Source organism: Ipomoea triloba, chromosome 3 (genome assembly GCF_003576645.1).
Source record: "Ipomoea triloba cultivar NCNSP0323 chromosome 3, ASM357664v1".
NCBI classification, from domain to species: domain Eukaryota; kingdom Viridiplantae; phylum Streptophyta; class Magnoliopsida; order Solanales; family Convolvulaceae; genus Ipomoea; species Ipomoea triloba.
The window spans coordinates 9,713,324-9,740,927 of NC_044918.1; the positions used below are offsets into that span (position 1 = coordinate 9,713,324).

Below are 27,604 nucleotides of genomic sequence, written 5' to 3' on the forward strand. Positions count from 1 at the left end.
TATGATCTTTATCATACCTAAGAGTAAGTTTCCATGGACAACTCTCATGCTTGCACTTCACCACACACCTCACTTTGTCATTTTTTTCATACTTTATTTCCTTCCTCTCTTTGATTGCATAATTTGTTACAGCTTCTCTAAATTGCACCTTATCTTTAAATGTTAATCCTAATTCAAATTTAGGACTACTACCCTCAAGGTCTTGCAAATACTTTGGCCATTTCAACCCTGCTTCCTCACCATCACTGCCCATCAAGCTGCCTTCATCAGAGTAGTTCACTTCAATACCAACTATACCAGATTCGGCTTGTTGGGGTTGGCCATCTACATTACTTAACCCTCCATACTCTACATTCACATCTATATTTTTTTCAAAATCTGCATCATCATTCACATCTACATCAAGTAAGCCATCTGAACTGTACTCCTCAACACTTCCATCATCAGACTCTTCCCCACTGTTATCCCACTCATCTCCACTACCATCAGACTCCTCTTCTGCACTACCAGCACACTCATCTGCATCATCACCATTCCCTTTTTTTACAACCCATATTTCTATTACCTTAGGACTACAAGATTGGTTTACTAAGTTCCAAACATCTAAATCTTTCACCAATTCTTGCAACCCTACTTCAGTCCCTATGAAATAGCTCAAACTGTCATCCATGGTGTACCCAATCTCCCCTACTTTCTCCTTTAAACAAATCAATCCCCACTCATCTTCTACCATGTCATTAAATTCACTAACACTGCCACCTATATATTTAGCAGGTAAAGTTTGACTAATCCTTCCTCCATGTCTTAACTTAAGAGTAAAGATTCCTGAAATACATGATTCAGAATATGACTACAGTTTATAACTACTTTACAGTACAGACAATGGAGTTTATAGTTTAATCAGACAATATTTCAAAAACATCTATCCATAAAAAAATAGTTTTCTTTCACTACATAAAAACAAGTAGTTTACATTACAAAGACAACAAAACATATGCTTATCAGTTACCAGACAACAGATGGTCCACTACATACTACTTTACCCGACCACAGTTAAAAAGGAACATCAGACAATACTAAAGAGCACAATGGCGTTACCTGGTGGAGGAGTATTGTGATCAACGTTTGCTTGCCCTCTCGAATCCATCAACTCGCTTCGTTCATCAACCACGAACTCTGTAAATTCGAAGATTAGGGATTTGAAATTTGGGATTTGGGAATTGTCGGAGAATAGAGTGGATTTAGGGCTTTTGTAAATATATACCGTATATGACATACCCATATGAAGACTTATACAGTAAACAAGTGAAGGGACGAATTTGCCCCTTCATTTTATCTCATCAACTGCAAAATTGGACGCTAGGACTAACATCGGAAAAAATGTGAAAGTCAAGGGACCAAATGTGTCCAAATTAAAAGTCGGGGACTAATTTCGGAAAATCATCAAAATCGGATGACCATTGGTAGAATTAACTCTTTTAGCCACGACAGGCATCCCCGTTTCTACTCAGCTTGGGTCTTACCTAGGGATCCCAATGCCTAGTAAATGGGTTTCCAAGGGGACGTTCAACTATGTCATCAAGAAAATGAGGAAAAAACTAACATCTTGGAAAGCTAGCTCCCTTAGCATGGCTGGGAGAAAAATTTTGGACCAATCGTCACTAGCAACGGTCCCGAACTACACAATGCAGTCCATGGCTCTCCCTGTTAATGTTTGTAAAGAGATTGATAAAATCTGTAGAAACTTCCTATGGGGTCACTCAGAGGAGAACATAAAAGTTCACACCATCAGTTGGTTCGACATTTGCAAACCCCGGGACGAGGGCGGTTTGGGACTTATGAAATCCAGGGACTTTAATCTAGCCTTTCTTATGAAACTCGGATGGCAAGTCCTCACCAATGAGAACAAACTGTGGGTCAAGGTTTTAAAAGACAAATATATCAAGGATGGGGACCTTTTCAGCAAGACCATCACTGCTAATTGTTCCAGGGGCTGGCGGAGTATGATGAAGGGTAAAAATATTCTTGAAGAGGGTGTTAAATAGAAGATTGGCCCTGGAAACTCGATCAATTTCTGGCACGATTGGTGGACGGGCGACGGCCCCCTCGCGAATTTTCCCAATGTGAACGTGCTGGTCAATAGCAGAAGCATTCAAGTTAATCATTTTATTATTAATGGCAGTAGATGGGATGTGGAGACATTGGCTACTCTTCTGCCAACGATGCTATTAATACAATTCGCGCCACGGCGATTCCAATCAATAAGGATCAAGGCAACGTTCACTCATGGTCTCATTCAAGTACATGTTCTTTCACTGTCAAATCTGCTTACTCTCTTATTGCAGGTACTTCAGAAGATCAAGATAGACATGACTGGATCTGGAACCTACCTTGCATTGAGAAGGTTAAACTGTTTATTTGGAAAATTGTCCATAACGGTTTTCTCACCAACGCGGAACGCAAAAGACGTGGCCTGACTCAAGAGGCTGACTGTGCGGTTTGTGGTGATGGAGAAGAAACGTTAGATCACATGTTCATAAGATGCTCGTTCATTACAGAATGTTGGAACTTAGCCAACCCTCCTACGGACTTCAACGCTAATTCCCATGTTTCCCTCCAACGCTGGATAGAAGAAAATTGCAAGGGAGGCAGCGGATTACAGACATGCGACAACAGATGGCGGTGCATATTTCCATATATGCTTTGGAATATTTGGAAATCAAGAAATGCACTTGTCTTCAACAACGTCACGGTACCTCCTAGTGAAACCTCAAGACGAGCCTGCAGTGATGCTTCGGAAGGTCAGGAGTTCATCCTTAAACATCATGATCTTACGCGGTGCAAACAATTGTGGGTGTCTTGGTCCCCGCCTCACTAGGGGTTTATTAAACTCAATTCTGATGGTGCTTGGAAGGCCACCTCAAGGCTTCTAGTGCGGGGGGTGTCTTCCAAGACCACCTCGGTTCTTGAATCGTGGGCTACACTTCTAAGATAGGAGTTGCTAATAGCTTCATTGCTGAACTTTGGGACCTCCGTGAAGGGCTGATCATTGCGGTTAACCGAGGCAACAAGAATGTGATTGCGGAATCTGACTCCAACTCGATGGTGCAAGCGCTGAATACAGGAACTGACCCTAGACCGGAATCCGACACCCTCATCACTGACTGCGAAACATTAATGCAGCAATTCGAGAATTTTGAGCTAATCCATGTGTTAATAAAATTACTAAGTAAAAACTGTTTTGAAACTCCCTGAGTTGTTACCAAGTTCCTATGACAATTCTGTTAGTTCAGCAGATAGTTCCAAAACAAGTTCTCTGTTAGTGTTCAAGGTTTATAGTAGTTTAGTTCAGTAAACAGTTCAGAAAACTTGGAAGACTTTGAAGACAACTCACTGAACAAGACACAGTACAAAGGCAAGAAAGAGGATCAAGGTTAGTTACGGAAACTCCAAACAACTTACCAGAACCAGAGCAAGATATATATATGAGACTAATCACTTGTGATGTGGTTAGAGAGATTTTACACTGAAGATCTAAATGTGGAGTTTTCATTAGTGATTACAAGGAATCTTGACAAAGCTTACCTTTGATTCAAGATACGTCTTCTACGTGAAGTATAGGGCAAGTCTTCACTCTGAATGCCAGTCATGCTATCATTGAGGGGGAGCCTCAATTCAAGAAGATCGGGAGATCAAGTTCTGTTCAACTCTAAAAGGTTGAACTCTAGAATGGAGCCAGTGATGATTTTCTAGAGTTGCCGCGTGAATCTCAAGCTGTAAATTGGTGGTACATTTCACAATATTGATCAATGAAGAGTTGGGCAATCAGAGTGATGCCCCCCAGACGTAGGAATTGATATTCCGAACTGGGTTACCAATTTCTATTGTTCTTACTACTTTAATATCTGTATTTCATAACTGCTCTTTTATGCTCATTGTTCTTATCTCTGCACTAGATCAGCAAGCAGTTAAAAGGGTCGACTAATAAATCTAGCAAATAGGTTTAATCATTGGGAGACTCTTTCACAATCTTAGATCGCAATTACGGTAGTCTGAGATTTCAATTGGTATCAGAGCACAGTCTCAAGGCTATTCTCTTGACATACGATCCTTTGATTTTCTCTGTTATCTTTTTGTCTAACCCTGTTTTTCAAAGTTTGGCTATTGTGTTTTTCAAAAGAACACATGGAAGGGCAAGCTAGACCTCCTCAACTGATCGGTACCAATTATGCTTACTAGAAGGCGAGAACCAGGATCTATCTCCAAGCACAAGGAGTAAATGTGTGGAAGGCTGTTACTCATGGGTGGACTCACCCTAAAAGGATTCAAGAAGACAAATCTGAAATCCTAGCTCCGGTTGAACAATGGACCGCCGAAGAAATCAGTAACAGTGATAACAACAACAAGGCATTGAATACAATCACTAGATCGCTTGATGAAGGTCAATTTGGGTTAATCGCTGGATGCAGCTCTGCAAAAGATGCTTGGGAGATTCTTGAAAAACTCTATGAAGGTGACTCGTCAGTTAAACAAACCAAGATGCAACAAGTTCTCACCAGATTTGAGGAATTACGGATGAATGATGAAGAAACCATCGTTGAATTCAATGCTAGGGTTCAAGAATTGAAGAACGAAGCTGCAGTGTTGGGTGAACCGTTCTCCTCTGATAAACTGGTTAGAAAGATTCTTCATTCCCTACCCGTACGCTTCAGGATGAAAGTTACTGCAATTCAAGAGAGTGTAGGTTGGGAAATGAAATCTGTTGCTGAATTAATGAGCAATCTGACGACATACGAGATGGACATCCTATCGCAAGATAACAACTCAAAAATGGGGAAGAATGTTGCTTTCATTGCCGAAGAATGTGACTCGGAAGAAGAATGCGAAGAATTAGATGATGAATCAGTGGCAATGATAACAAGAAACTTCACCAAGATTCTGAAACAGATAAATCGAAGAAACAGAGGGGGTAAGAATCAACCAACTAGATCTAACAGTGCTATTCCATCTTCGTCAAACGCATCTCGATTGGGTGGAAAAACATCAAAATTCAAACTATCAGAAGAACTCTGGTCAGAAAAATCAATCGGGACAATATTCAAACCAGACACGACAAAATCAATGGCAACAAGGGGAAATCAAGAATAAGAACAAAGGAATTCAGTGCAGAGAATGTGAAGGTTTTGGGCATATTCGGGTTGAATGTGCTACCTACCTCAAAAGGAAAAAGTCTATGAAAGCAACCACTTGGAGTGATGAAGAATGCTCAGAAGAGACCCAAGATGAAGAAATATTAGGAAACTTTGTTGCATTCACTGCGGTTGTGGCTGAATCTCAATCGGAATCGGAAAATTGCTCAGATCATGAAGACGTTGACAAAATACCTTATGAAGAACTTGAGAAATCTTACATTCAACTGTACAAGAAGTGGGACATTCTCTTGAAGACACACACAAACACAAACTCTAAAAATGAGTTCCTAAAAAAGAACATTGAATCATTGAAGAAACTGATTGCTGACAAAGATGCTGAACTAGCTGAGTCCAACTCCAAAGTGATACTGCACACTCTCAGTTGAAGTGGAATCCTTCAAAAAACAAATCCAAATGATGAACACTACATCAACCCTGAATCAAATCCTTGACTCTGGAAGATCACCCAACATTCGAAACGGTCTAGGGTATTCTCGAAACTCTCAAAATTCACTCTCTAGTAAATTTGTTCCTGCAGGCACTAGCTCTTGGACAAATATTGAAAATAACTAGAAAATGTTGAGGAAATATACTCCAATATGTCACTACTGTCACAAGAAAGGCCATACAAGACCAGAATGCTATAGTTTCTACAGTGATCAGAGAATCGACAAATTCCAGCAGAAATGGATCACCCCTGTCAGACGTCAATTTTGGGTAAGAAAGTCGGATTTGGTTTGTTACTCTATGCTTTTTGGGAAAGAACAAGGAAAATGGTACTTCGACAGTGGTTGTTCCAGACATATGACTGGCTGTAAAGAATTTCTCAAGAATGTAATTCCTTATACTGGACAAGTGACCTTTGGAAATGGAATCAAAGGTGACATCTTGGGTATTGGGATTCTCAATGTAGCTGGTCTTCCTTCACTGTCGAAGGTTCTTCTGGTTCAGGGTCTTAAAGCAAATTTGATCAGCATCAGTCAGCTGTGTGACCAAAAGCTGAATGTTGGATTTACTAAATATAAATGCATTGTCAAGGACCAACAGAACAAGGTTATCATGGAAGGTATAAGATCCTCTGACAATTGTTACATTTTGTCTTCTAATCTCTTATGCTGCAGGACAACCAGTGACAATACGGATCTATGGCATCAAAGACTTGGACATATGAACCATCAAGACATGAATCAACTTATAAGTCATGAATGCGTAAGGGGCATACCAAAGTTCAAAGTTAAGGAAACTGGTATATGTGGGCCATGTCAGCTTGGAAAGCAAACTAGAACTCCACACAAATTTTTCAACCACATAGGAACCTCTTCATGTCTAGAACTTTTGCATATGGACCTAATCGGACCAACACAGGTGGAAAGCTTGGGAGGTAAAAGATATATACTTGTCTGTGTTGATGATTACTCTCGTTTTTGCTGGGTAATGTTTCTCAGAAATAGGTCAGAAGCTTTTGAACAATTTGAGAAACTGTGTTTGAAGCTACAAAAGGAAAAAGGGTCACACATTGTGAAAATTGTGAGGATCATATCAGATCACGGTAGGGAGTTTGAAAATCAGGATTTCTCTAACTTCTGCTCCAAGAATGGAATCAGCCATGAATTTTCAGCACCCAAAACTCCTCAGCAGAATGGAGTAGTTGAACGAAAGAACAGAACCATTCAAGAGATGGCTCGAGTTTTGATTAATAGTAAAAACCTTCCTCAGTTCTTTTGGGCAGAGGCAGTACATACTGCGTGTCATATAAGCAACAGAGTTTATCTCAGACCAGGGATGTCACTTACACCATACGAACTATGGCGCGGAAGGAAACCAAATCTGAAATACTTTTGGATCTTTGGCAGCAGATGTTACATATTAAATGATAGAGAAAAGGTTGGAAAATTTGAGCCAAAAAGTGATGAAGGCACTGAACTACTAGGATACAGTGATGCCGATTGGGCAGGAAACCTTGAGGACCAAAAAAGTAGATCAGGAGGATGCTTCTTTTTAGGCAAAAATCTTGTTTCATGGTTCAGCAAGAAGCAAAACTCCATCTCATTATCTACTACAGAAGCAGAATACATAGCTGCTGGGAGTTGCTGCTCTCAACTTATATGGATGAAATAGATGCTGAACGATTATGGTCTAAAATTCAGTAGTGCTGATCTTCACTGTGACAACACCAGCGCTATCAATATTGCGAAAAATCATGTCCAACATTCCCGCACTAAGCATATAGATATCCGACATCACTTTATCAGGGAAATTGTGGAAAATGGAGACATTAAGCTGCATTACATACCAACAGACAAACAACTGGGGGATATATTCACAAAGGCATTGGAACCAATCAGATTCAATATTCTTAAATCTGATCTTGGTATGTGTAACGGTCCACAGAACTAGTGCAGAAAGTGGTACAAGTTTCTCACCTCACTTTGACTTTAAATACGTTTTAATTTTTTTTCTTTCTTTTTGTTATTTTGTCACACACAATATTTGATGTCCAACTTGATAAGCATAAGATACCTGAAGAACAATGTACCCTACTAACCAAGCTGCGATAGCATTAATTACGGAGAGGACAACCGTCAAATCAGCACGACTCCCACTATCCTCACGCTTCATAACGTGACCCGAAGGAGCCGGTCATCATGGAGTCCTTCGACCTTTGAAAAACCTAGTTGCAATAAGTAGAAATAAAAGATCTCACGAATCCCTCAAAGCTGCAAACCTCTCAAAGCTTCACACTGTCTTGAAACAAATTGCATCAATGGACAAAGATGAGTCACAATACTTTGATTTTTCCCGTCTCACAAACAGATATACTTTAGAAATTCAACATCAGGCATCCCGAGAGATGGTGATGATCATCAATAACAAGATAAAGCCTCCTGGAGGAGAACCAATCTGGTCATGGTATTCAAGGGCAGAGCAACTGGATTATTTGAAGGGGTTTCTCAAGCCACTCGCAGTCGAGACAAAAGGCACATCAAAAGCTAAGGATCCTGAGGTTTATTCTGTAAAATCCCTTCTCTATTAATTGTTTTATTCAACATATGTGCGTATATGAGCAGTATAGTTTCTGTGCTTAACAAATTTTTCAGGATATAATTGTTCTATCGGATACTGAGGATGAAATTAACAGAGAAAATATTCCTGTAGAAAAACCCTTGCCCTTAGTTTCTGTAAAGCAAGAACCAATTGATGATGAACATGAAAAATCCTCTGATCCTGATAAAAACCTGCCCTTGCCTGTTGATGTCAATCCAATATCTGCTGTTGTATATGATCCACATCAGCTTGAACCCCCTGCCTCACTATTCTCTAAACTTAATCTGTTTAACATCATGGATGAACACAGAAGGTCAACCTCTCTTGCTAACCGATAATCTGTCCCTTTGAACATACCTCAAGGTACAAAGCCCTCACAAGATCAAATTCTATCACTACCACCACCACAACCCTCATAAGCAGATAATCCTAAACAACAAAATCCAGAAATCCAATTTCCTATCCAGTCAGAAGAGTTACACACTAATGAAACTGTGTCTGAACCTCCAACTGAACCAAACCCAGAAACAACACAAACCAATCTGCCTCAAACTGAATCAAACCCAGCAACAACACAAACTAATCTGCCTCAAACTGAACCAAGCCCAGGAACAACACCAACAAATCTGCCTACTGATGAGTCCCCAAAGGACTTTGAGATTGAATTTGAAACAGGAAATGTTCCAGAAATACAGGTTGCAGACCCAGCTGATGAAGAAGACAATTTGCCTCTGTCACAAGTGAAGAGAAACAAAGAAAAGGCCAAAGGGAAGAAAAAGGTCCAAGAAGAACAAGCTGATAAAAATCCAGTGACAAAAATTCAAGTCTTCCCAGTCCCTGCCACAAGGCGTAAAACCAGATCATCCACAGTCACAGAACAAAAGAAGAAGGAGACCCCATCACCTGTCCGAAAATCTAAGAGAAAACAACCATCTGCTGAACAAACTATCCCTCAGGAAACCACTGGAAGTAAGAAGAGAAAGAACACTCAAGCTCAACAGTCTGAAAGCCTGCCTGATGTATCTGTTGTTGCACCTCTTGAAGTCATCACTCTTCAATTTCTGTCTGATGAATATGGAGCAAGATGGGAATCCACAAACCAAAGGAAAATTTTGAGTGAAAGGTATCTTGATATTGAAAAGTTCAAATCCCAGTGCCAACTCATGCCAGTGTTTGAAAAGATAAATCTTGTCAAAGTCTGTGACAACTCAGAGGAGCTATCCACCTATTGCCATAAAGGAATTTTATGCAAACCTAATGAAGACCATCAAGGAGGCTGGTTCACAGGTTTATGGACGTGTCTGGCTGAGAGGAAAAGAATACACTTTCGACACACATACTATCAATCTGTATCTGGGGATTGATGCAAGTGATATTGAGGATCCAGTTATTGGGGCAAACACAATCACAAAGGTCATTACAGGAGGAACCTATAGCTATTGGCCTGTTGAAACCAACATGTTGCCTGCCAAATCCTTAATAACAAAGTATGCAATTCTGCATAAAATAGCCATGACAAATTGGATGCCAAATGAACACAGGGGGGGATTAAACTTGCTCATGGCCACCTTGATCTACAAAATATGAAAAGGTATTCCCATTGACTTAGGTGACATAATCTTCAAACATGTGGCATCTTTCAGGAAACCATAGTCAAAGGAAAGCAAAGTGAAGCTACCTTTTCCCTGCACAATTTATGGAGTACTGCGCACACAAGGATTCAAACCTGAGCAGAATGAGCCTATGGAAGCTCCACAAGTTAGAACGATTGATGCCAGACTCAAACAAGGAACTCATGTGCTTGACATCTTTCCAGAACATGCAAGTAGCTCAGCCCCAGCCTTGAACCTTGATGCCCCTTTCACCAGCAAACTCACAGCCCAACACCTTGACAGAAGCATCAAAGATCTCAACACAATCATACAGATACTTGTTGAAAAGAGAACAGTTGAGATGCAATTGCGTGAACAATTGAGGTTGAGAGATCAAGAAATGACTGCCACTACTGCTGAACCACCTATTGATCCTTCCATTGCAAGTGATGAACAGACGGCTGAAAACCCACCAGAAGGTGATTCCACCATAAACAGCCAGGTGGATGGGTCCTCAGAATCTGAATGATTCTGTTCTAATACCTGGGTTGATTTTCTACTTGGTCCTGCTAAGGAGTCTTGTGGCTACAGATTCACAAGTTCCTGGCAATAGGGGGAGTAGGAACAACCTTCTAAGCAAGCATTGGTTACTTTGGTTACTTGGTTACTTTGGTTACTTCCTTTTTGAAGACCCCCATATTTGCTAAGAAAATTGTATTTCAGAAATTTGTAATAGGGTCTCATGTGTTAGCTTATTTTGCTTTGCACTGATGATTTAATCATCTTCAAGTTTATTTTGCTTTTGGACTATGTTATTTGAATGAACGCTGTTTTTAACTATCTCTGATGCTTTAAGAAGATTGTTGTGAATTGCCAAGAAACTTGCTACAAAGGGGGAGATTGTTAATAAAATTACTAAGAAAAAACTGTTTTGAAACTCTCTGAGTTGTACCAAGCTCCTATGACAATTCTGTTAGTTCAGCAAATAGTTCAAAAACAGGTTCTCTGTTAGTGTTCAAGGTTTATAGTAGTTTAGTTCAGTAAACAGTTCAGAAGACTTGGAAGACTTTGAAGACAACTCACTGAACAAGACACTGTACAAAGGCAAGAAAGAGGATCAGGGTTAGTTACGGAAACTCCAAACAACTTACCAGAACCAGAGCAAGATATATATATATGAGACTAATCCCTTGTGATGTGGTTAGAGAGATTTTACACTGAAGATCTAAATGTGGAGTTTTCATTAGTGATTAGACAAGGAATCTTGATAAAGCTTACCTTTGATTCAAGATACGTCTTCTACGTGAAGTATAGGGCAAGTCTTCACTCTGAATGCCAGTCGTGCTATCATTGAGGGGGAGCCTCAATTCAAGAAGATCGGGAGATCAAGTTCTGTTCAACTCTTCAAGGTTGAACTCTAGAATGGAGCCAGTGATGATTTTCTAGAGTTGCCGCGTGAATCTCAAGCTGTAAATTGGTGGTACATTTCACAATATTGATCAATGAAGAGTTGGGCAATCAGAGTGATGCCCCCCAGACGTAGGAATTGATATTCCGAACTGGGTTACCAATTTCTGGTGTTCTTACTGCTTTAATATCTGTATTTCATAACTGCTCTTTTATGCTCGTTGTTCTTATCTCTGCACTAGATCAGCGAGCAGTTAAAAGGGTCGACTAATAAATCTAGCAAATAGGTTTAATCATTGGGAGACTCTTTCACAATCTTAGATTGCAATTACGGTAGTCTGAGATTTCACCATGTCCTTAGGGAAGGCAACCAGTGTGCCGATTTCTTGGCGAACTTGGGACAGAATAGCCATTGGGGTACCTCCATAATCGACCTCCCTCCGGCCGGCATCATGGGAATCCTCCACCGGGACTTTACGAATTATGCTGCTAGGAGGATCTACTAAGTCTCACGGGGCTTCGGCATCACTTGCGCACAAAAAAAAAAAGATATTGATTTGCAAGCCAACCTAACTTAATTCTTTACTAGATTGGTTATGGTTATTAACAAGCTCTAACAACATGTCTTTCCTTACTTTGTCGGTAATCAAAACAAGCTCTTTAATTACTTCCCTAGCTAATAAACAATCCTAAACAAACTCTTAGGATTTAATTTACTAACAACATTAAAAGAATTAGAAAGACTATCAATCATATTCAACAAACTCAGAAGCTCGGTTCATTTAAGCTAGACTATATATCTTCATAACACAAACTGAAAATCAATATATAATCAAATTGTGTTATTTGCTACCAACATCAGAACACTTAAACAATTACGGATTCAAGGTTTTAACTAGCAATTTAATAACTTGACAATTGAACAATGTGCCCTTTTGCAACAATTTACCAAGCAATAATTCATATAAATATAACAGAAGATATATAGATAATAAAGTGCAAAGAATAATTTAAACTAAATAAATCTCACTGGTCTTGTAGAATCAAACTTCAATAATCCTTGAATTGAAAAAATAAGAACTCAGCAGAACATCGTAGGGAGCGTTTAGAAAATAAATGAAATTCTTTCGTAAAAACTGATGATTTCTATTGAAAAGATACATCCCCTATTTATACTAATTTAGGCTTAATTTTATCCATACATTTAGAGGAGTAATTTGCGGAGGCGGAATTTTCGTTTGTGGATGAAATTGATCGCATCAGCAGTTTGTGGCATCACTCATCGCACGTAGCTGAAATCATCGCCGCAATCCTCGAATTGTTGACAAAACATATAAAAAGGGGAAAGGGAAATTATAAATTATTAAACTAAACTAGATATTGTCCCGATGCTCGCAGGGTCTAAAATTATATAATTAAATATAAAGTATTGTTATAACATTTATAATAAAAGAAAAAGAATTGGATGATGCTTATCTCTTACTGTCTCAGGGAGGAATGGAGGGTAATGTCGTAGCCTTTAGCCGAGGTGGTAGCAGTCAACTACGGTTGTGACTTAATTGAGTTTGTACGACCTCCAGTTCATATTCTAGAGGATCTTGTGAATGATAGAGGCAATGCTGGTGTGTTCTTTCCTGTAAATTAAGCTGGGCTTTGTCCTGGTTGGGGCTTTCCCCTTCCTTCGTTTCAAAAAAAAAAAAGAAAAGAGAATAATAATATAATATAGTTTACGAAAGCATGTGCAATTACTAACAAAACTTAATGTTTGATTCTATGTTATTATTGACAATATAAATTACAAATTATAAAAAAATATCTGTGTAAACTAAATATGTAGTAGAAGTACAAAATATTTCGGGTTCACCACAAATTAAGATTTTGAACCCGTCTGGATTACTCACTCTTGATGCAACCACATGCCTACATATAATTGACCATGAACAAAAATTGGTTTCTATAATAGCAAGCCAACATTCGATAGTGTTTGACATTGACCTTTTTTTATAGTCATTGCATAAGAAAGCATAAATGGAAATTGTCTAATGTTAAACTTGAACGACAGCCTTACGTCTGATGAAGCGATAGTAATTCTAGCTATTAGTAGATTGTTTTCATCATTTGTCCTTGATAATATGTGTGCTTCTATAACATGGTCATCTAATTTCATTACAACCAATCAAGTACCATTGCAAATTAGTGTGTTCAATATTTCTCATTAACATCATAGGTGACCCAACCTTTAAGGTTAATGAATGATTTCAAAGTATATAATATTTAACAAATGATATAATATGTCATTCGATGTAATTTCAGCCTTTACTAAAAATTCTTCAGTTGATTAATAATATATTTTACACAAAATTAGCATTATTATAGACATTACAAATTTAAAATTTTATGTTCACAATTTTAGAACTCTATTTTCACAATTTTAGAACTCGATATACAAAATTACATTAATCAATATTCACAATTTTTTACTTTATATTCACAATTTTGGTATATAGATTCAAAAATTGTGTTATATTATTGAATATAGAGTTATGAAATTGTAAATATAGAGTTCTGAAATTGTAAACATAGAGTTATGAAATTGTGAACAATTCTTCAGTTGATTAATAATTGTACACAAAATTAACACTATTATAGTTAGGTCAAGATGGCCGAGTTGGTCTAAGGCGCCAGTTTCAGGTACTGGTTCAAATCCCATTCTTGACAACATATTTGTTTAAAAAAGGTAACATTTAATTTGAAATAGTTAAATAAGATATCTTAACCAACATTATTCAATATTTATTAATAAGACTATTACAATTTATTTTATGATATTAATATTATTGATAATACTATTACAATTTATTTTATGATATTAATATTATTAATAAGACCATTACAATTTATTTTCCATTACAAAAACAATTCCAACACGGTGACATGTTTACTATTAAAAATTAACACTCAAATAATTCTTTTTTTCTTTTTCCGAAATCAATATAATACCACAATTAGTTCATTGTAGTTATTTTCGAACTTCATTTTTAGTTTTTATTTTCTCATTGCAAATAAACTTTAATCATTACAAACTGTATATAACTTAATGAAAATTAGTGTGAAAAATTAAACATATTTTACTCTTTTTTTTTTTTTTTGGTAGAAAAAAAAAGTTATAATTTTTTGTATGACAACATGTATAATATATAATTTTAAAATCTTATAACAATTTAGCACTATATATATATATATATATATATATATATATATGTATGTATGTATGTATGTATGTATGTATGTATGTATATATAAAGCTTACCAAATAAAGTCATTACATGTATATATAAATCAGTAATGACTTTATTTGGTAAGCAATAATTTTGTTAAGTATTGTAATCTTATGTTGACTGATTTCAAATTTCAAACTAAATTTTTGGTTTAAAATGGGTGGGAAAATAACACTTTTGTTTTAGTTTTATATATATATATATATATATATATATTGCTTGAGTCTTGGGCTGCACATAATTTCATTTCCTCTTTTTCTCTTTTTGTATTGCTACTTTTCGTTTATTCTTTTTCTTTTTTATTTCTTTCCTTTTGATTTTTTTTTTGTTGAAGAAGACAGACACTTTCCACCACACATTTCTTCCTCTTTAGTGTAGAAACAACCTCAAATGGAAACAACTACATCAACTCATATTATCTACTTTTTTTTCATTTTGAAAATACCAACCGAAAAGCTCATAGAAGTCCAATTCAAGGACAATTTCATTATTCTCACTCATATAGACACTTTGTCAACATCTTTCCACACACTCAATCCTTATGCATTTACCCAATCAAAGCTCCCCTAGTCGTTCAGGCAAGGTTTAAGGAAATTAATTTCAGGTATGAGACTTATAATGTGTGGTTCAATAAGAACAAAATAGAGTTAAAAGGCTCAAAGTGGTTGCTGACAAAGGAAAATAAATTATGGTATAAACATGCTATTTGGCTAGTGAGGCTAAAAATCAAAGATGACCTTAATCATATTAAAAGTCATGCATGCATCAAATTAGCTTTAAAGAGAACCAAGGCAAGTTCTAGAGATACAAGTCCATGGAAGATACAATTCCACTTCCCTCTCTGGCGGCATTTCCGTGAGGTCATCCGGGAACACATCGGGAAATTCACGCACCACNATATATATATGTAACATAAACACAATATATACACACATATATCATGAATAATATCATTATACATAGTTACACATACATCAAGTACATAAAAATTCCATCTAGCACTCAAACTAATTTTCACAAAATCATCAATCACCTAGTTTCAAACAACCTCAACCAAATAAAGGGATTCCTTACCTCAACCGGGTTTCAAATTTTGTAGGAGATCTTTGTGGATGATTTTCCCCCAATTCACCTTAAAACCCTAGAATTCCATCAACCACATAACACATGATTTTAAGAAATCTTAACTTAGATTCATGTTCTAGGATGAAAAATAAAGCTATCTACCGAATAAAGTTGGAGTTTTACCGAATAACTTGAGAGTTGTGAAGAAGTTGCTAGCTATGGAGTCTTGAAGCTTGATGAAGATGATGAAGATCCCACTCTCTCTCCCTCTCTCTTATTTTTCGGCCAACACAAGCAAAATGGGAAAAAAATTGGCTTAAATATCTACCCACTTGGTTGACTAGTCCACTCTTGGGGATAAGATCCAAAATAAAATGGAATAAAATAATCTAAAATATCTTAGCTTAGACTGATTGGGATTAAATCAGATGAATTCTTGGTAGAAACTAATTCAATTCAAATAATTCTCGAACCCAAAAATTTATTCCAGTCTAGAACTCAAAATTTGGGCTAGGTTCGGTACACCGCGAAATTTCGCGATGTACGATCACAAATAAATTTTGGCTGCTATGGGCTAATCTAATTAAATAGGAAATTCAAGAATAATAGTATGATGCCTAAAAATCCATTTCCTAGGAAAAACGGGTCCGAATAGTAGTTCCTAAAATTTTTACGGTTCGTGACCGGGACGTACGATCGCAGCTTATTACTAACTGTCCTTACTTATAATAATTCTTTTGAGGCATCGGGAGATCATCTCATGAATGTTATAGCCTAAAGAAATGTTTTTCGAACCTTAATTTTACTGAAATAGGTGGGGGGTTACATAAATATTCATAATATGCAAGACCATATTCAATTATGTGATGAATTTTAGTAAAAATATTATTTTTTGAAAAATTTATTAGGAGATAGGAAAAAAAATAATTTTTAAGGGAAGAATCATAAGAATCATATAATGAATAATAGCTAAATACCCTCCCCAGTCTTATTCTTAACATTGCCCCCAATGTTAAATAGAATGTATAGATAAGAGAAAAATTAATAAAAATGCAAAACAAATAAAGGGAAGAGTAGAATAAACTGCCTTTGGGTTGCCTCCCAAGTAGCGCCTTTCTTTATCGTCTTTGGCTAGACGTCATTCTCTTCCTAACACATCATCATAGTTAGGATTTCTATTCAACGCAACATTCGGTTTAACACCACCAATCAAATGAAAATTATCTTCTTGCAATAAAATATCCACAACAAAAACAGATGACATGCCATTCAGATGTTTAATGGTAGTATTAAATATATCAAATTTAACAATGTCACCATCAAACTCCAATGTCAATATACCATCATGCACATCAATTTTAGATTTAGTAGTTTTCAGAAATGGCCTCCCTAATAAGGTCAATGAAGAATTAGGGGGATTATCTTCTTCCATATCCAACACATAAAAATCAGCAAGAAAGATTAACCCATCAACTTGTACTAAAATATCTTCTAAAACCCCCCACAGGATAAACATTCAATCTATTAGCAAGTTGAACAATTACACAAGTTTCCTTTAAGGAGCCAACATTCAAAGATGAATAAACAGATAGCGGCATGACATTAATTGAAGCTCCAAGATCTAACATTGCGTTTTCAATATTAACACTACCTATCTTGCAAGGGATAACAAACATACATGGGTCTTTACACTTGGGAGGTAATTTTTTTCTGAAGGATAGCTGAAATATTTTCCCCCATGTTTACCATTTCATTGCCTTTTAATTTTCTTTTGTTTGTGCACAACTCCTTGAGAAACTTAGCATATCGATGAATTTGTTTAATAGCATCAAGAAAAGGAATATTTACCTCAACCTTTCAAAATGTCTCCAGAATTTCTTTTTCTTCTTCGGCGTTCTTGGATTTGGCCAACCTACTAGGAAACGGAGGAGAAATTACCAAACACTTTGGATGTTCTTTGGATTTAATGTTAAACAAGCTTTTAGTATTTAATTTACTAACAACATTAAAAGAATTAGAAAGACTACCAATCCTAGTCAACAAACTCACTAGCTCGGTTCATTTAAGCTAGACTATATATCTTCATAACACAAACTGAAAATCAATATATAATCAAATTGTGCTATTTGCTACCAACATCAGAACACTTAAACAATTACGGATTCAAGGTTCTAACTAGCAATTTAATAACTTGACAATTGAACAATGGGCCCTTTTGCAACAATTTACCAAGCAATAATTCACATAAATATAACAGAAGATATATAGATAATAAAGTGCAAAGGATAATTTAATCTAAATAAATCTCACTGGTCTTGTAGAATCAAACTTCAATAATCATTGAATTGGAAAAATAAGAACTCAACAGAACATCGTAGGGAGCGTTTACAAAATAAATGAAATTCTTTCGTAAAAACTGATGATTTCTACTACAAAGATATGTCCCTATTTATACTAATTTAGGCTTAATTTCATCCGTACATTTGGAGGCGTAATTTGCGGAGCCGGAATTTTTGTTCGTGGGCGAAATTGAACGCAGCAGCAGTTTGTGGCATCGCTCTGATTCTGGAACTTGTTTGGATATTTTGTTGAGTATTCCACCTTGGTTCTTGAGTATTTATTCATGCCTTTTGGTTCATTATCTTGGTCTATTGAGTTAGTATGGTTGGTTGAATCTTTGGTTATTACTCTGAGTGTATGTTGTGTTCATAACCTAAGATGAACACTGTTGGTGGATAATTCTGGGGGATGAGTCTGAGGTTGGATGTGGAGATGTGAGTCTTTTGAGGGTGAACTAACTGTGGGCATCATTTGCCTTTGTGGTTATGGGCATCATTTGCCTCTGTGGTTATGGGCATCATTTGCCTCTGTGGTTATGGGCATCATTTGCCTCTGTGGTTTGGGTTTTTGCCTCTATGGTTATGGGCATCATTTGCCTCTGTGGTTGGGCTTTATGCCTCTGTGTACTAACTTTGGTTTGGTGGTTGGTATGAGGGTTGGTATTGTGGTTGGACGGTAAGGTTTGGTGCTTATCTTTGGTATGATGTTTGTTTGGTTCCTTATGGTTCTTTAGTTGAGTTGTATCTCAGTTGTTATCCGTTATTCCTTGATATATTGCGGTTTGGTGGTTTCTTTGTGAGTAATCTGTTGAGGTTATGATTCAGTTGGTATTCCGTTATAGACTTGTTGCCTTGTACATTCATATTGGATATTGGTTTACTTGGAGAGTCCTTGGTTTATGGCTTATTCAGCTTGTTGTTGTTGAGTCTTCGTTTTAACTAAAGAACAGTTCGTTGGTGTGTATATTCTATACGGGTGTGTAAACCTATTTACAAGCATATTATATTATGTATGTTTTCACGAGCGTGAGTGGTGGTTGCTTAGCATTCTTTTGCTAATGGTTTTCTAAATGTTTTCCAAGTATGGAGTAGTCTAAGCCGAGAGCGCGCTAGAGCTACGTTATGCTTGCTTAGACTAGATGATGTTTTAGACTCTTTTCGAGCCAGTGTGCCTTTGTTTTGGATCATGGATCTTGACTAGTTTTGTTACTGTTACGTTTTTAGGATTTTATGTTTTGTTTTTGGATAGACTGTGCATCTAGGCTGTGTTTTACCTAGATGTGGCATGACACCCGATAAGTTTTATATCGCTTCCGCTATAGTATGAGTAGTTGTTGAAATAAGCAGCTTTTATGTTCAAAGTTTTAGCTATCTCAGCTTGTGAAAAGTTGGGGTGTCACACTTAGCATATCGAGACATTTGTTTAATAGCATCAAGTAACGGAATATTTACCTCAACCTTTCAAAATGTCTACATAATTTTTTTTTCTTCTTCGGCGTTCTTGGATTTGGCCAACCTACTAGGAAAAGGAGGAGAAATTACCAAAGACTTTGGATGTTCTTTGACAGGCTTTTGATCGTTTTGAGGTTGATAGACCTCTTTTTCAGTTTCCTCATCTCGATTGGGTGTTTTTCCCACTTGAGTACGTTTTTCCTACTTGAGTATGTTCTTCCCACTTAAGAAAACTTGAATTTCTAAAAAACTCATAACACTTCATGAACATTGGTCTCAAACACATTATAAATAATTAGCTAGCAGTTTATTTGAAAATGAAGTAAACTAAATAACCAAGCTCTCACGAGTATATCACTCATCACTCAAAAGTGTTTGAAGGGTGTATAAATTTCACTCAAATCAATTTCTATAGAAATGTTTTACCATAGGCTTGCATATCTTTTCATTCTCCACTACAAGATAACATGCATGACCAAATCATAAGGACTTTCTCCAAGGTTGTAATGAGGCTTAGGGCAAAGGGTAGGAAATATTTGGAAAAGTAGTTCAAAAAGCCTTCTAAACTAGAGGAGCATGATTGAATGAACTAACTCAAAAATAAAGACCAAATGAACCCAATCACTTTTATTATTTTGATAGTTCAACTCCAACCAAATAAATTATCACATCCCATAAGACCACAAACTATTCATACCTTATTCAACATGAATACTTAACAAAAATGATAATTTCATTTCCTCTTTTTCTCTTTTTGTACTGCTACTTTTCGTTTATTGTTTTTCTCTTTTTTTTTTTTTTTCTTTTGATTTTTTTTTTGTAGAAGAAGAAAGACACTTTCCATCACACATTTCTTCCTCTTTAGTGTAGAAACAATCTCAAATGGAAACAACTAAATCAACTCATTTCCAATTATCTACTTTTTTTATACTAATTTAGGCTTAATTTCATCCGTACATTTGGAGGAGTAATTTACAGAGCCGAAATTTTCGTTCGTGGATGAAATTGATAGCAGCAGCAGAAGTTTGTGGCATCGCTCATCACACATAGCTGAAATCGTCGCCGCAATCCTCGAAATGTATGTTGATTTGCTTTGCTCATCCTCTCACAGTCTCACGTACAAATTAAAACATACAAAAAGGGGAAAGGGAAATCATAAATTATTAAACTAAGTTGCTTGAGTCTTGGCTGCTCATAACATTAAAACAATAAAAATATATATATTAGTTCAAATAATTACTTGAGTTCAATTCTTATTAATTATACTAGTTTTATACGCGCATTGCGCGAATGTGTTAATGCCCAATGTTTATATTTAAATAAATATTTGAAAGTATATCAATGCAAGATTATATAAGAGAAGTTTATACATGGGTAATTGAATGTCAAATTTTTTTATTTAAATATCTAACTCAAAGTATATGAATCCAAGATAATATAGAAAATTCATTATAATTATTACTAAAATAAATGTTTACAACCTTGTGAAATCAATAGTTTAAATATTTGGTCTAAAAATGATAGTCTAAATAAATACTACTTTTAATTTGAATTTTTCTAAGTGGTCTTAATTCTCTTTTGAGTAACATTATCATTGTCTTCATCTTTACTATTTGTTATCTTCCTTTTTGTTGGTAGTGTGTTACTTGCAATACGGATATTGTTGGTAGAATAGATGCCAACGTCATGCAATGAGATTATGATATAGGAGCTATGGACTTTCCTTTAGGTGTTCTGCTTGGGGTTCATTTGGTTTAACCATTATTGTTGAATGAGTTATTGTGGATAAAGAAATCCTTAGTTTAAGAAAAAAGATTAAATAAATTAATAAAAATTTGAAAATTTAAAATATTATGTATTCCAAAGATATTAAAAGGTAGTTTCTCGCTTCAATTTGCTGGGTAATGGGTTATTTGAGTACTTTCATTGTCAACAAATCCCCCAAGTAGTTAATATGATTGGTTTCAAACTATTCTTTTTTATTTTTTTCATGGTATTAAAGAAATACATATGTATCATTTTTTGGTGTAACTACTAATTTATTTAATTCAATAAGAGTAAAATATAGTGATTCCGCTTCAATTTGTTGGGTTATTTGAGTACTCTCTTTGTCAACCAATCCCCAAGTAGTTAATATAATTAGCTTCAAATTATTTTAAATTTTTTTTCATAGTATTAATAAAATACTTGGTAAAAAAATATATAACATTATTTTGTACTATAACTTTGATATTTAATTACAAGATATTTTAAAAATAAGATAATGGACAATGTAATGAATATCAATTGATAAATTTGAATGTAAAGAATCTTTGCATGAGAGAAAATAAAGACAATATAACTAATGAAATTATTTCTCTTATTTAATTTAATTTTTGATAATGAATAATTTTTTCAAATAAAGGTATTGTAGACACATAATTCTAAATAAAAGAAATACATATGCATCATTTTTTGTTGTAGCTACTAATTTATTTAATTTAATAAGAGTAAAATAGAGTGAGAAACTTAATTATGTCAAATTTGATTGAGATGAGGTTCGAACCAAAGACCTTTCTTATAGAAATTAATGAGTAAGTTAAAAGTTAATGGAATATTAACAGAGAAGAGAATATTTAACGGAAAACTTAACGGATAATCATAAAAGTAAAGTTAAATTAGGTAATCTCTATTAATAATATTAATCTGAATTATCTTAACCATCTATTTGATTAAGTAATTCATCTTAACCATCCATTTGATTAAATAATTTGACCGCCATTTTTTCTACCCATTTTAGGCCTAACTCTCTTTGGCTATTATTATTATAGTAGAAATAATATATTTTTAATAGTCAAAATACTCATTAAACTTAATTATTAAACTAATTATTATATTAATGTAAAATATAATCTAAATTAAATATAAAAATAGTGCTTATCACCTAACATCATATACAAACAAGGGTTTTGCTCAGCTTGCTTTTGAGTTATAATTTTTTTTTCCCTTTTAGGTTGGATCTTAATTGTTCTGCTTGCTTTTAGTTTAATTGTTTGGCTGGCCGTGCATCAAACTAATGAGTTAATATCCATTTTGGTCCCTCGATTATTAAGTAATGCATAATTTAGCCTCTCAACAATAAAAATACCCAATTTAGTCCTCTAACTTGTAAAATTATATCCAATTTAGTTCTCCGTTACCATTGTCATCCATCCGCCGTTATAAAGAGGGGCAAAAATGTCATTTTTTATAATCGAGGGACCAAAATGGGTACTACTTAATAATAACAATAATAATAATAATAATAATAATAATATTATTATTATTATTATTATTATTATTATATTTGATATTGGGACAATGTCTTCCACCACAATATTACTTCCTACATATTATTTTAAAAATTAAAATGTAAACTACTAAAGTATGTTTGTATGTCCTTAAGTGCGGTGTGCGTTAATTGACTAAAAGAACTAATGAAATATCAACTTCTTTTCCTTTAGTTAAATAAACATATATAATTTGTTTATAATGTGAAAGTACGTAAGATCCACAAACTTGTCTTGATTATGGGTGTGTAAGCTTCGGTAAATTTTTGGTTAACCGATTGAACCGACAAAGTTTGATTAACCATTTTTTAACTGAACTTTGTAAGTTCGGTTAATGATTAAATGTTTTTTAAAATTTCGATTAACGATTAATTGTATTCGAAATTGTAGGTTAATTATTTTTAACTGAACTTTTTTTGTTAGGTTAATGGTTAAATGTTTTTTAAAATTTTGGTTAATGGTTNATATATATATATATATATATATATATATATATATATATATATATATATATATATATATATATCATTTTTTGGTGTAACTACTAATTTATTTAATTCAATAAGAGTAAAATATAGTGATTCCGCTTCAATTTGTTGGGTTATCATTTGAGTACTCTCTTTGTCAACCAATCCCCAAGTAGTTAATATAATTAGCTTCAAATTATTTTAAAATTTTTTTTCATAGTATTAATAAAATACTTGGTAAAAAAATATATAACATTATTTTGTACTATAACTTTGATATTTAATTACAAGATATTTTAAAAATAAGATAATGGACAATGTAATGAATATCAATTGATAAATTTGAATGTAAAGAATCTTTGCATGAGAGAAAATAAAGACAATATAACTAATGAAATTATTTCTCTTATTTAATTTAATTTTTGATAATGAATAATTTTTTCAAATAAAGGTATTGTAGACACATAATTCTAAATAAAAGAAATACATATGCATCATTTTTTGTTGTAGCTACTAATTTATTTAATTTAATAAGAGTAAAATAGAGTGAGAAACTTAATTATGTCAAATTTGATTGAGATGAGGTTCGAACCAAAGACCTTTCTTATAGAAATTAATGAGTAAGTTAAAAGTTAATGGAATATTAACAGAGAAGAGAATATTTAACGGAAAACTTAACGGATAATCATAAAAGTAAAGTTAAATTAGGTAATCTCTATTAATAATATTAATCTGAATTATCTTAACCATCTATTTGATTAAGTAATTCATCTTAACCATCCATTTGATTAAATAATTTGACCGCCATTTTTTCTACCCATTTTAGGCCTAACTCTCTTTGGCTATTATTATTATAGTAGAAATAATATATTTTTAATAGTCAAAATACTCATTAAACTTAATTATTAAACTAATTATTATATTAATGTAAAATATAATCTAAATTAAATATAAAAATAGTGCTTATCACCTAACATCATATACAAACAAGGGTTTTGCTCAGCTTGCTTTTGAGTTATAATTTTTTTTTCCCTTTTAGGTTGGATCTTAATTGTTCTGCTTGCTTTTAGTTTAATTGTTTGGCTGGCCGTGCATCAAACTAATGAGTTAATATCCATTTTGGTCCCTCGATTATTAAGTAATGCATAATTTAGCCTCTCAACAATAAAAATACCCAATTTAGTCCTCTAACTTGTAAAATTATATCCAATTTAGTTCTCCGTTACCATTGTCATCCATCCGCCGTTATAAAGAGGGGCAAAAATGTCATTTTTTATAATCGAGGGACCAAAATGGGTACTACTTAATAATAACAATAATAATAATAATAATAATAATAATATTATTATTATTATTATTATTATTATTATATTTGATATTGGGACAATGTCTTCCACCACAATATTACTTCCTACATATTATTTTAAAAATTAAAATGTAAACTACTAAAGTATGTTTGTATGTCCTTAAGTGCGGTGTGCGTTAATTGACTAAAAGAACTAATGAAATATCAACTTCTTTTCCTTTAGTTAAATAAACATATATAATTTGTTTATAATGTGAAAGTACGTAAGATCCACAAACTTGTCTTGATTATGGGTGTGTAAGCTTCGGTAAATTTTTGGTTAACCGATTGAACCGACAAAGTTTGATTAACCATTTTTTAACTGAACTTTGTAAGTTCGGTTAATGATTAAATGTTTTTTAAAATTTCGATTAACGATTAATTGTATTCGAAATTGTAGGTTAATTATTTTTAACTGAACTTTTTTTGTTAGGTTAATGGTTAAATGTTTTTTAAAATTTTGGTTAATGGTTAATTGGATTCGAAATTGTCAGTTAACCATTTTTAACTGAACTTTTTCGGTTCAATTAATGGTTAAAGATTTTTTAAAATTTCAGTTAACAGTTAATTTGGTTTGAAATTATCGGTTATATATGGTTAATTTGGTTCAATTAATTTGGTTCAATTAATGGTTACATCTAGATTATATATATATATATATATATATATATATATATATATATATATATATATATATATATAATCTAGATGTAAAATCTCTATAAATTTGTAATGTTTTTATGATATTGTTTTTGTATATTTTCTTATGGATTTATTATTATATGTATTATTTTAATTGGATTTATTATTATAGGGATTAGTTTTAGGATTGAGAACTTTAGCTTTAAAAAGTTCGGTTAATTTGTTAACCGACCGATTAACCGAAAAAAATTTAGGTTTGGTTCGATTAACGGAGAAAGTTTTAAAAACTTCGGTTAACCGATTACACATCCCTAGTGTTGATATACAAAACTAAACTATGAGACATTGTCCCAATAATGATAATGATAATGATAATGATAATGATAATGATAATGATAATAATAATAATAATAATAACAATAATAATAATAATAATTAGTACGTACCCATTTTGGTCCCTCGACTATTGAAAATGACGGTTTTGCCCTTCTTTATAACGGCGGATGGATGGCAATTGTAACGGAGGATGAAATTGGGTATGAAGGGCTTGAAATTAAACAACACAAAATTGGTGAATTGAAATTAAAAATTTACTTGTCTATTTCTTCTTCTTTTTGCCCATCTTCAGCTAGCATTCTCATTCTTCATTCTTCACTGACGTGGATATGTTAGATTTTCTTTGACTTAATGAAATCTATTAATGTGTTTTATGCTTTTAAGTGACTAATATATATTATAAAATAAATTTTAAAATTTAAAACTCCATAATTCATTTTGTTAGCTCAATCAGGCTTCAACGTAACCTTCAATTCATTTTGTGTAATTTACATATTTTTCCAATCTATAGCTTGTTAATCATTGAAAGGAAATTATTACTACTTGTTTTATTATTTCTTATATACTTTATTGTTATATTTTTTAAATTATACTGACTAACTTATGGCTTCTCATACACTATTAATTACAAATGAGTGAAGATAATATAATACATACCCAACACTAATGCCCATAATATAAGCATAAATTTTGGTATACAATAATATTTTTTTATTTAAATTGATGAGAAATATGTTTGAAATAAGGGTCAAATTGGTCACCGAAGCGCACACGATATGCAATTATGCTATTGAAGCTAAAAACAATTACAATTGAATTCCTAATAAATTAACCCTTTTGATGTAATCTGTCCAATTTCCTAGTTTCTAACAAATTACCTAATTTAAAAATATTTTATAAATAATTTTAAATAAAATAATTATTTTTTAAAAATTAACAAAAACAACTTCGCCTCCATAGTCGAAACGAAGAACCGGATTTCATCGACACTCCATGGGTACGCAAGATTTTTTTATTTTCTTTGTTGGTGATTGAATAACATGCAAAAGAAAATTCTTAATCTAGATTAGAACAAGTTAGGAAATTAACTTTACATTACTAGCAACAGGCTTATGAGCCCCGTCGACGAACTCAAGTACATTAGGATGAAATCCTAAATTAACCCTTTTGATGCAATTTGTCCAATTTCCCAGTTTCTAACAAATTACCTAATTCAAAAATATTTTTTCAATAATTTAAAATAAAATAATAATTTTTTTAAAAAAAAAAAAAAGCAAAAACAACTTCGCCTCCATGGTTAGAGAAAAAGAATTAGATTTCACATACACTCTATGGGTATGCAAGATTTTTTAATTTCTTTGTTGGTGATTGAATAACATGTAAAGAAAATTCTTAATCTAGATCAAAACAAATTAGGAAATTACATTCACTGCACATTCCTGGCAACGGGCTCAAGTACGTTGGGATGGCGGTGTTTACCGGCCTCTTTTTTCTTTTTGGTGAAGAAGATCATTAAAGTCACCCATTAGAAGCCATGGAAGCTCATTGCTCTAAGGGGGAGTGTTATAAATATATATATATATATATATATATATATGTATATATTAATGTGGACATTATTTATGTTGTAACGAACGTAACGATCCGGTAATTAAGCATGTCATTATTGTATATGTTATATTTGTACTATATATATGTTGTACTCCATTTGTAAGTTGTTGATCTAATGAAATGGGAGCTCTCCTTACCCCTATTTCAATTCCCTATCTCTTTTCTATATTGCAATTCACTAGTTCAAAGCTAACAGGCTAACGGGCACAACTAACCAATTATAACAGCAATAACAATTATCTCTACAATTTTTTTTTATATATTTTCATCATACACTCAATTCATTCCTATACTACCCTCAATTCATTCATATTATTCTCTCAATTTCAATATATCAAAACAATTTCTTTTGCATATCACAATGGAAAGACGCAATTCAAGTCATCAAAATTCCCAACCCAAATTTTATTCTTCTCAACCATCTTCACAAAATTCTCAATTTCCCAAAAATTTCGGTAATGTTCATTTTCAATTTCCAATTTCCATAAAATGTCCAATTTCGGTAATGTTCACAAAATTCTCAAT

At 33.7% G+C, this 27,604-nt stretch overlaps 1 protein-coding gene across 1 annotated transcript; it reads left to right on the top strand.

The window, feature by feature from the left end:
- Window positions 1-7,956: 7,956 nt before the first annotated feature.
- On the top strand, window positions 7,957-9,824 carry LOC116012877. Its single transcript, XM_031252552.1, has 4 exons — window positions 7,957-8,196; window positions 8,291-8,467; window positions 8,705-9,406; window positions 9,450-9,824. Exons 1-4 carry the CDS (start codon window positions 7,957-7,959, stop codon window positions 9,822-9,824), a joined length of 1,494 nt encoding a protein of 497 aa, XP_031108412.1.
- Window positions 9,825-27,604: the final 17,780 nt, after the last annotated feature.

Excerpts from the sequence above, each read along its gene's own strand:
- LOC116012877 (XM_031252552.1), top strand. The coding sequence starts at position 7,957 with ATGGACAAAGATGAGTCACAATACTTTGATTTTTCCCGTCTCACAAAC. Across the intron at positions 8,197-8,290 it reads CAAAAGCTAAGGATCCTGAG|GATATAATTGTTCTATCGGA; the intron begins GTTTATTCTGTA and ends CAAATTTTTCAG. Across the intron at positions 8,468-8,704 it reads TCAATCCAATATCTGCTGTT|TCAGAAGAGTTACACACTAA; the intron begins GTATATGATCCA and ends TTTCCTATCCAG.